Source organism: Panulirus ornatus, chromosome 40 (genome assembly GCF_036320965.1).
Source record: "Panulirus ornatus isolate Po-2019 chromosome 40, ASM3632096v1, whole genome shotgun sequence".
NCBI lineage: Eukaryota > Metazoa > Arthropoda > Malacostraca > Decapoda > Palinuridae > Panulirus > Panulirus ornatus.
In genome coordinates, this window is record NC_092263.1 from 13,198,559 (window position 1) to 13,210,323 (window position 11,765).

General features: G+C 39.0%; 1 protein-coding gene across 3 annotated transcripts in view; it reads left to right on the top strand.

Moving 5' to 3' along the window:
• sp3 (phosphatidylinositide phosphatase spermathreecae) overlaps positions 1 to 8,092 on the top strand; it is a 40,844-nt gene extending 32,752 nt beyond the window's left edge. For all 3 annotated transcript variants that reach the window (XM_071685635.1, XM_071685636.1, XM_071685637.1), the window contains 4 exons: positions 495 to 649; positions 1,462 to 1,641; positions 2,114 to 2,235; positions 5,398 to 8,092. In XM_071685635.1, the coding sequence (XP_071541736.1) occupies positions 495 to 649; positions 1,462 to 1,641; positions 2,114 to 2,235; positions 5,398 to 6,144 (1,204 nt within the window). In that variant the 3' untranslated portion in view covers positions 6,145 to 8,092. The remainder of the gene's footprint in view (positions 1 to 494; positions 650 to 1,461; positions 1,642 to 2,113; positions 2,236 to 5,397) is intronic.
• Positions 8,093 to 11,765: the final 3,673 nt, after the last annotated feature.

Genomic DNA, 11,765 nt, shown 5'->3' on the forward strand with positions numbered 1-11,765 from the left:
TGGGTAACAAGGTAGTTGAAGTGTAGTTTCAGGTGAAGTGGATGAACTGTGTGTAGAGGATACTAAGAGAATCTGTTTCCTGTTTATATATAGTGGTAGTAAATGTTTGAGGGCATTATGATCTATTTATTGCCTTTGTGGTGTAGGTTTTGAATGTCATATGAGTGTTGTAGATTTTTGTTGTATTTGATACTCTTTGTAGACTTCCACTGAACAGATTTAATCAAAGGAACTTCAAGTGCTTTAACCAGGTTCTAAATCAATCTTACTCTGTCCATAGAGTTTGCTGAGTCATGCATGTGTGTGGGGGGGGGGGGGTGAGAGAGAGAGAGAGAGAGAGAGAGAGAGAGAGAGAGAGAGAGAGAGAGAGAGAGAGAGAGAGAGAGCATGGGAAATTTCATCCCACGATTTTTTTTTCATTAGAAATGTTGGGAGTGTTTCTTATTGTTTCATCTTTGTAATTATGTGACTAAGATATATTTCTGAACTTGCAGCCAAGGCATGTTTAAGCAGTCTCGACCTCACCAATGCATCCGCTTCAATTATCTTGTAGATGGACAAAGTGGATTCCTTCAGATGTTTAGATCCATGAATATCCGCTTCTTCAATAACATGGCAATCACAATTAGATCAGAAGAAGAAATGATTGGTAAGCAAGTGGTTCACAGATATTTGTAGATGATTGACTCATTAATTTTGAATCCATGAGAGTTTCTTATGCTTTGGTTCTACGAGTAGTTTTTGCATAGTTAGATTGATAATAACCAGTTTTGGATAATAAGAAAAAATCCTATACATATTGATAGGCTTACTTTAGTTTTATGAGCAGTTTTTGCAAAGATAGATTAATAAAAACCAGTTTTGGATAATCATATATGAATTTTTTTATGTACATTTTACTCATAGTTACTTTATCTGTGTGTGTATGCTGCTTGCATTTATTGTAGGGCTTTTTGGCGTGAAAGATTAATTGATAAATAGTTTTGGTATCATAATAACATCTGATGTATTTTGGAAACCCTACATTACACAAATAGTTAAATCTGCTTGTAAATAAGTTCTTATTTTATGAAAAGCATAGTTTTATTATCGGCAGTGTGTAGCTCAGTGGCTAGCATATGGAAAAAATGGTTCAAAAATGCCATGCTACATACTGAGGAACAATGGATAAGAAACAGATTGAATTTCTTTTCGAACAATATTTACATGCAAAACAGAAAGCAGTGAATGTTCCTGGACAGCATGCAAATTTCTATACTGAATGCTGCCTCCGATGAGGCAGCATCTCTGTTAGTGGACAGAAAAGAGCACTGTCTCATTGAGAAACTTCTCACCCCAAATGTATCCATCGTTTCCATGCACCTGCATAGATTGCAACCTTAAAGCTGCAGCAGCCCTGTAAAAGGGGTCTGGGGAGTTGTATTAGTAGTAATAGAGATGATTTTTTCTAAATCTTACCAGAATCCATCAAGGCCATTGGTGAGACATTTGAGGTAGCATGTCAGATGATTGGCTGCGAGGTTCAGCTGGCTACGGGTAAGATGGATAGGAAAAGAAGTCGAGGACGCAGTCAGCTTGCAAATTTGCTCAATCCTCTGGCATCACTCACAAAAACTTCCCCAGATTCATTGAAGACTGCTGGTAAGTTCTTGAATCATAGATTGCACACCAATTGGTTGACAGTATAATTTGTTTTTTCAGATTTTACCACATGTTTTGAAGCCTTGCCTGAATCATATCAAAGTTACAACAATTGGATTTAGATTTAGTTTATTGAATATTGCCATTTTTTCATGAATGCATGTTGAATTTAACAATGTACAATATTAACATCTAGGTTTTCATTCTGTATTTAAGTATGGATTATTTTGCATTAATATATATGATTTTTTATCCCTTGGGATAGGAGAGAAAGAATTCTGGCCACATATCCTCTGCATGTCAGAAGAAGCAACTTGGGCAAAAGTAGTAGGCTAGAAGTCCTTTCTTCCTATATTACTTTTCAAAAGGACAGACCAAGGAGCCAAATGAATTTTCCCTCAAATGCTCTTGTCTGATCTTGACAAATGGTGAGTACATATGAAAAGAAATATGTATTTGTATTTTATTGCAGGTACACGAGCCTTCAGCAATGTTACATCTGGGCTGGCCAAACTAAACCCAATGACCAGTTTACGTCTAAAGCGTCCAACGTCTGTTGCTGTACGTCAACCTGCTTCAGAGTTCTATCTTCAGGTAAAGTTTTGGATAATTTTTGATTGATGATTAAAGGTTGAAATAAAGATATCCTTGTACTGTCTTGTGTTAGGAAAGTAGGTGTGTGATGATTTTGTATATCCCCTTAGAATATAGTAAATGTTTGGCCATGGTCACCATCAGAAGTATTGCAGATGGTTAATTTTAGGGTTTTTGATAAAAGGAACTTTCATCCTTGTAGTTTATCATCTTCAATTTGCTCTATATTGCGAATAAACAGTGCCATAATGAAGCTGTAAGAGAAGGTGACTAGGCACCCAGTTCATGAAAATCAAACTGATAGAAAATCTTTTCACAAGAATAATCTAGTCTAAACTGACTAGTCAGATGCTGAACTACCACTGAAAGAAGAATCTGTACAATCTAAGTAATATATTCAAACTCCTTGGTGACTTATTCCAGATTCTCATATATCTATCTTTGTAGATACTGTGACAACTCCTCATACTCTCATCTTTCAGGTTTTGTCATGAAAAATTATGTTGCTAATTTGATTGAAAGTGGCAAATACCTAAAGAATGGAGATATTTATAGGCTGTGACCGCCAGCACTTTACACTTGATATTTCTTAATATTCTGAATTGGGAAGTGCACTTCATGAACATTTTTCTACTGTAATATTGTAGAAACATTACTCTGCTTTTGAATACAGGTCAGAACAGATTGATGCTGCTTTTGAATACAGGTCAGAACAGATTGATGCTGCTTTTGAATACAGGTCAGAACAATTGATGCTTGGCTTCTTAAGGTAATTAAGAAATTAGAAGGCTATGATGATTATATCAGTGGAAATGAGGAGCAGTCTGTGCGTGTGAGAATGATTTTTTGTTTGTGCAATATGGGGAGGGTGTCTTTGCTTGGAGCCCCATCTCTTGAACTTTCTCTTCTGTCATACAACTTTTAAACTTTTGTATACTATCAGCATTCACAGTTTCATCTCTGATCTTGTTCCATTCATTTACCATTCATTTACTACTCTGATACTATGTGAGTACTTCTTATAGCACTTGTTCCATTTGCACATAGTGGTTATATAATGTGTGTAGTTGCTCATGATATGTGCATTACCATGTGTTCTTTTTATGACTAAATATAGTCGAGATCTCTCTTAGTTCATGTATAATTTTTTATTGCTTTCCTTTAGATTCCCTTTAGCATTTCTAAATACTTCCTGAAATGGATATACTTAATTGTTGATGTATATTGTAATTTGGTTTTGACTTGCTGAATATTTTGAACATCTTGTGCATGTACATGAAGACAGTTTTGATATTGGCAACTTATGGTCTTGCATCACCACAACCGCTTTTGATGATTTTCTGATAAGTTAGATTTTATGCAAAATGACTGATTAGCTTTTATGCTTACTTCTGGGTCCTGATGGACAGATTCAAATGATTTGCACCTTCTAAGTTAGAAGTCATTGTCTGGTTCATCGTTTTCATTATTTCTTGTCTTTATCACTGTACCTTTTATTGTGACTGAATTTCACCAGCCATGCTCTTGAACGGTGATGTACCTGTCTAGACCTAGTTGACTGTGTCACACATACTTTGTCTCTTAAACTTGGTATAAAAAGCAAACATATTCAGATATGACTCAACCCCCTTCAGGAATATATTAACGTAAATTCAGTTGAGAGTAAATGTGAATGAGAGCAAGGTTATTAGGTTCAGATAATTGGGAGGTAAGTTTGAATGGAGAAAAACTGGAAGAAGTGAAGTGTTTTAGATATCTGGGAGTGGATTTAGCAGCAGGTGGAACCATGGGAGTGGAAGTGAGTCATAGGGTGGGGGAGGGGGCAAAGGTTCTGGAAGCTGTGAAGAATGTGGAAGGTGAGATCGTTATTTCGGAGAGCAAAAATGGGTATGCTTGAAGGAATAGTGGTTACAACAATGCTATGTTGTTGCGAGGCATGGGCTATAGATAGGGTTGGGCAGAGGAGGGTGGATGTGTTGGAAATGAAATGTTTGAGGACAATATGCGGTGTGAGGTGGTTTGATCGAGTAAGTAATGAAAGGGTAAGAGAGATGTGTAGTAATGAAAAGAGTGTGGTTGAGAGAGCTGAAGAGGGTGTATTGAAATGGTTTGGTCATTTGGATAGAATGAGTAAGGAAAGATTGACAAAGAGGATATATGTGTCAAAAATGGAGGGAATGAGGAGAAGTAGGAGACTGAATTGGAGGTGGAAGGATGGAGTGAAAAAGATTTTGAGTGATCAGGGCCTGAACATACAGGGGGTGAAAAGCTTGCAAGGAATAGAGTGAATTGGAGTGATTTGGTATACCGGGGTTGACGTGCTGTCAGTGGATTGAACCAGGGCATGTGAAGTGTCTTAGGTAAACCATGGAAAGTTGTGTGGGGCCTGGATGTGGAAAGGGAGCTGTGGTTTTGGTGCATTACACATGACAGCTAGAGACTGAGTGTGAACGAATGTGGCCTTTGTTGTCTTTTCCTAGTGCTACCTCACATGTGCGAGGGGGGTGTCATTTCATGTGTGGCAGGGTGTCAATGGGAATTGATGAAGGCAGCAAGTATGGATATGTACATGTGTATATTTGTATAAGTCAGTGTATGTATATGTATATATACGTTGAAATATATAGGTATGTATATGTGTGTGTGTGTGGGCATTTATGTATATACATGTTTATGTGGGTGGGATGGGCCATTCTTTCATCTGTTTCCTTGTGCTACTTTGCTAATGCGGGAGACAGCGACTAAGTTTAATAAAAGAATTAAAAATAGAAATTCAGATATAACAGCCTGAGAAGGGAAGTTCCATTTGAAGCGGTTTCAGAGTTGTGCTGCAGTATGATTGGCACGCTTCTTTTTTCTTGCCATGTGCTTAAAGGATATGTAGCACCTTAGCCATTGGAAGGATGTGCATTGATTTTGTTTATTTGACCTCCAGGCAATAATTTTGTATCTGCCATGCCCTAAGGTAGGCTTCCATTTTATATCCAGTATCCATTATACCCTTTGTTAAAACTTAGAGCAAAGCCTGTGATACTCAGAGCTAGCTTTCTAAGTCAGCCTAAATTTTTAATTAGGAAGGTCAGTCTTGTTGTCTTTGAAAACTTATTTGCTATAAAATTGATTCCATTATGTTGTACATGTAACATATTTATTTTTCCACAGAAACCTGCAGTCTGTGTACAGAATGGAAGTGATATTATTCTTCCAGTGGGTGGAAATGAGACTCATTTAGCATCTTGTGGGGTAGTAGCCTCTAGCCTCATTCCACCAGTGTCTCCTCCACGCTATCCTTCACCTCCAGTTGTTCGTTGCCACAGTGATTCATCTATTTCTCTTTCTACACTAACAGTGAGAAACATTATTCCTGGAGTGTCTTCTAATCGATCACCCACTCCAGAGATATTAGTAAGTGAGACAGGAGACACCACTCACAGTCTAGCAATTACTCCCACTCTTGGAGGGCTATCACCGACCCTCCTCATGCAAAGAGTGCGGAAGATATCCCACTCTTCTGATGAAGTAGATGTACGCGAAGAACGAGAAGGTTGTGTGCTGAGAGCATCCTCAGCAACAGATCTTCAGTTACACTTACCATCCAGTCACTCAGAGGGACACATAGGTGCTTCATCTGTTCAGACTGGTGGAGTTAGCTCTGGAGGGGATCCCCCTAATCTTGTATCCCCATTGTCAGCCCTCAACAAAGAGGCTGTATTAGCTCCCTTCTCAGTCTTAGCTCGGGGAGTACAGAGTCTAGCGCCAGGTGCAGGTCGTTTAGCACGTGGCATGCAGAGTATTGGGGCAAATTTTGATCCTCGTCGTTTGCGTGCTCAGCGTCAGAGGCAGCTTGAGGAAGACCCAGTAATGAAGGAACGAAAGTTACAATGCAAGACAAAGATTATTCAGCTTTAAGGAGCCATTGTTATTTTTAATCCACACTTCTTGATAGAGAAATGGAGAGTGGAGCTTTTATAAACCAATCTCAAGTGGTTGGATCTTTGGAGCTTTGATAGTATGTGAATCAAAAATTGAACAGAAAATTAGATGGCTGTGCGTCATTGAAATTAGTCCGTGGTAAGATTAAAAGGTACGTCCAAGGTCTCACTGGCAATAACACATAAAATCAGATGTGCAAATACCGGTAATTGGTAGTTTATTTTATTTTTTGACTTGATTTGATACATGCTCAAGTCAGATATTCAAGAATCCATGATAGGTACAAGGTGGGCCCATATTAAGCTGATAGATTGCATTTAAGACTCACACTGTAAAGCCTACTGAGGGATGCACACCAAACTTTCTTATGTCATTTTGTATTGTTGTCAGTCATCGCTACGTTACCACGTTTGAAATATAGATTTTCGTAAGGTGTTCCACCTGGTTATAATTATTTTGTCATGGCAGGATAATATATGTAAAGTGCATTGATGAGTGGTAGGTATTTTGTGAGTGCATTTGTTAATTCATATGTCTTCTATATGTGGCCCATAACTTGAAAATACTTATGCTCAAAACTTACTGAATGGTAATTCAGAACATTCCGAATGCAGTTTACCTTTATGTGTGATCTCATCTAATTATGTTATCTCACATCTTTTAGTATTATTTACGTATTTATATGTTGATTGTTGTAAACCTGGAATGATTTTATGTAGGTCTTCCATGAGCTTCATTCAGTAGGTTTATTGTAGAATTGTTGATTCATGTGAGTTATCATTATACTTTCTTAGAAACTGTTGACACTACACCCACCAGGAATACTTCAGATACAGTTGTGATTTTTGTAATTCTAGCATTTCATTATATATTTTTTTTCTTTTCATACATATTTGCCATTTCCCACATTAGTGAGGTAGCATTAAGAACAGAGGACTGAGCCTTAGAGGGAATATTCTCACTTGGCCCCCTTCTCTGTTCCTTCTTTTGGAAAATAAAAAAAACGGGAGGGGAGGAATTCCAGCTCCATGCTCCCTCCCCTTTTGGTTGCCTTTTACGACATGCAGGGAATACATAGGAAGTATTCTTTCTCCCCTTTGTTCGCTGATGATACAGCGCTGGTGGCTGATTCATGTGAGAAACTGCAGAAGCTGGTGACTGAGTTTGGTAAAGTGTGTGGAAGAAGAAAGTTAAGAGTAAATGTGAATAAGAGCAAGGTTATTAGGTACAGTAGGGTTGAGGGTCAAGTCGATTGGGAGGTGAGTTTGAATGGAGAAAAGCTGGAGGAAGTGAAGTGTTTTAGATATCTGGGAGTGGATCTGGCAGCGGATGGAACCATGGAAGCGGAAGTGGATCATAGGGTGGGGGAGGGGGCGAAAATTCTGGGGGCCTTGAAGAATGTGTGGAAGTCGAGAACATTATCTCGGAAAGCAAAAATGGGTATGTTTGAAGGAATAGTGGTTCCAACAATGTTGTATGGTTGCGAGGCGTGGGTTATGGATAGAGTTGTGCGCAGGAGGATGGATGTGCTGGAAATGAGATGTTTGAGGACAATGTGTGGTGTGAGGTGGTTTGATCGTGTGAGTAACGTAAGGGTAAGAGAGATGTGTGGAAATAAAAAGAGCGTGGTTGAGAGAGCAGAAGAGGGTGTTTTGAAGTGGTTTGGGCACATGGAGAGAATGAGTGAGGAAAGATTGACCAAGAGGATATATGTGTCGGAGGTGGAGGGAACGAGGAGAAGAGGGAGACCAAATTGGAGGTGGAAAGATGGAGTGAAAAAGATTTTGTGTGATCAGGGCCTGAACATGCAGGAGGGTGAAAGGAGGGCAAGGAATAGAGTGAATTGGAGCGATGTGGTACACCGGGGTTGACGTGCTGTCAGTGGATTGAATCAAGGCATGTGAAGCGTCTGGGGTAAACCATGGAAAGCTGTGTAGGTGTGTATATTTGCGTGTGTGGACGTATGTATATACATGTGTATGGGGGGGGGTTGGGCCATTTCTTTCGTCTGTTTCCTTGCGCTACCTCGCAAACGCGGGAGACAGCGACAAAGTATAATAATAAAATATATATATATATATATATATATGTTTATTTTTTTTATTTATTTTGCTTTGTCGCTGTCTCCCGCGTTTGTGAGGTAGCGCAAGGAAACAGACGAAAGAAATGGCCCAACCCACCCCCATACACATGTATATACATACACATCCACACACGCAAATATACATACCTATACATATCAATGTACACATATATATACACACACAGACATATACATGTATACACATGTACATAATTCATACTTGCTGCCTTTATTTATTCCCATTGCCACGTCGCCACACATGGAATAACAACCCTCTCCCTCCTCATGTGTGTGAGGTAGCGCTAGGAAAAGACAACAAAGGCCCCATTCGTTCACACTCAGTCTCTAGCTGTCATGCAATAATGGCCGAAACCACAGCTCCCTTTCCACATCCAGGCCCCACACAACTTTCCATGGTTTACCCCAGACGCTTCACATGCCCTGATTCAATCCACTGACAGCACGTCAACCCCGGTATACCACATCGAACCAATTCACTCTATTCCTTGCCCGCCTTTCACCCTCCTGCATGTTCAGGCCCCGATCACTCAAAATCTTTTTCACTCCATCTTTCCACCTCCAATTTGGTCTCCCACTTCTCCTCGTTCCCTCCACCTCCGACACATATATCCTCTTGGTCAATCTTTCCTCACTCATTCTCTCCATGTGCCCAAACCATATATATATATATATGTATTATTATTATTATTATTATTATACTTAGTTGCTATCTCTCGCGTTAGCGAGGTAGCACAAGGAAACAGACGAAAGAATGCCCAGCCCACCAAAATACACATGTATATACATAAACTCCCACACACACACATACATACCTATGCATTTCAATGTGTACATTCATATACATATGCAGACATATACTTATATACACATGTGAAGTCGAAAACATTATCTTGGAAAGCAAAAATGGGTATATTTGAAGGAATAGTGGTTCTAACAGTGTTATATGGTTGCGAGGCGTGGGCTATAGATAGAGTTGTGCGGAGGAGGGTGGATGTGCTGGAAATGAGACGTTTGAGGACAAATAGAGTAATAACAGAGTAAGAGAGATGTGTGGTAATAAAAAGTGTGGTTGAGAGAGCAGAAGAGGGTGTTTAGAAATGGTTTGTCACATGGAGAGAATGAGTGAGGAAAGATTGACCAAGAGGATATATGTGTCAGAGGTGGAGGGAACGAGGAGAAGTGGGAGACTAAATTGGAGGTGGAAAGATGAAGTGAAAAAGATTTTGAATGATCGGGGCCTGAACATGCAGGAGGGTGAAAGGCATGCAAGGAATAGAGTGAATTGGAACGATGTGGTATACTGGGGTTGACGTGCTGTCAATAGATTGAACCAGGGCATGTGAAGCATCTGGGGTAAACCATGGAAAGTTGTGTGGGGCCTGGATGTGGAAAGGGAGCTGTGGTTTTGGTGCATTATTACATGACAGCTAGAGACTGAGTGTGAATGAATGTGGCCTTTGTTGTTTTTTCCTAGTGCTACATTGTGCGCACACTGGGGGAGGTGGGTGTCATTTCATGTGTGGTGGGGTGGCAGCGGGAATGGATGAAGGCAACATGTATGAATATGTACATGTGTACATATGTATATGTATGTATATGTTGAAATGTATAGGTATGTATATGTATATGTGCGTGTGTGGGCGTTTATGCATACACAAGGAGACTTGTATGAGGAAGTACTAGGAGAGACTGAGTGCAGAATGGAAAAAGGAGAAAGCAAAGGACGTAAGGGGAGTGGGGGATCAATGAGATGTGTTTAGGGAAGCAGTGGTGGCTCACACAAAAGATGCTTGTGGCATGAGAAGTATGGGAGGTGGGCAGATTAGAAAGGGTAGTGAGTTATGGGATGAAAAAGTAAGATTATTAGTGAAAGAGAAGAGAGATGCATTTGGATGATTTTTGCAGGAAAATAGTGCAGATGACTGGGAGATGTATAAAAGAAAGAGGCAGAAGGTCAAGAGAAAGGTGCAAGAAGTGAAAAAGAGGGCAAATGAGAGTTGGGGTGAGAGAGTATCATTGAATTTTAGGGAGAATAAAAAGATGTTTTGGAGGGAGGTAGATAAAGTGCGTAAGACAAGAGAACAAATGGGAACATCAGTGAAGGGGGCTAATGGGGAGGTAATAACAAGTAGCGGTGATGTGAGAAGGAGATGGAGTGAGTATTTTGAAGGTTTGTTGAATATGTTAGATGATAGAGTGGTAGATATAGGGTGTTTTGGTTGAGGTGGTATGCGAAGTGAGAGGGTCTCCTGCATCAACGTGGCAGCAAAAGGAAGCAGACGAGGAATAGCCCAACCCATCCACTTGCACATTATTCATAAACACCCATACACACAGATATATATACATTTCAATGTATACATACATGTACATACACAGACATATACATACATACACATATACATATTCATACTTGCCTTCATATGGGAGAAAGAATACTTTCCATGTATTCCCTGAAAGAGGTTGGAGCAGGCGGCTGGAAATCCCCTCCCTCCTGTTTTACTTTTCCATATGAAGGAATAGAAAAGGGAGCCAAGTGAGGATTTTTCCCTCTAAGGCTTGGTCATCTGCTCTTTATGGTTCCTCACCATTACAGGAAATGGCAAATATGTATGAAAAAAATTACTCCAAGATAAACGAGGCCATTCTTAGTTTGTTCCTGGTGCCAACTCTATATATATATATATATATATATATATATATATATATATATATATATATATATATATATATATATGTGCTCACACACACACACACACACACACACACACACACACACATAGACACTAAATGTGCACTTTAAAAGAACACATAATGCCCTCCAGCAGCAAGGATTCAAACCCCCTGCCATTTGTTTGGTAGCTGGGTATGCTTAACTTATGCTGCAGTGGGCAGCATAGCTAAGGGTCAGTGTACCCAGCTACCATGCAGGTGATATGAGGTTTGAATCCTTGATGTTGGAGGGCATCTTGGTTTTATATATATATATATATATATATATATATATATATATATATATATATATATATATATATATATATATATATATATATATATATATTTGTTTGTATTCATACATTTTTTTTGAAGAATTTTAGAAAGTTGAATCATAGAAGAATGTAGTAAGATATTTTAAGTATTTATGTGGCTTTTGTGGTAAGAAACACAAGTTTTTGAAACACAGGTTATCACATTTTTATTGTTGGTTTCCTTGAATGCATCACCTAATTTGATTAGTTATCAGATTTTTATCATGATGTAGTGTTCACTGAGAGCAGCTTTATCTCCTAAACCTTCAGTATGTGGCTGTTTGATTAAAAATTTATCTAACAGCTTCTATTAATCATATTATGAAACAATCCTTGAGGGTTGTGCACTATGTGCCACTAATCTTTTCCTGATTGCTTCAGGTTTCTGATAGCTTTGATGTTTAGCACACTCTCAAGCTACTGTTATTGGAATAAAGATGTAGTTGTGAGCTCTTAGTTCATTT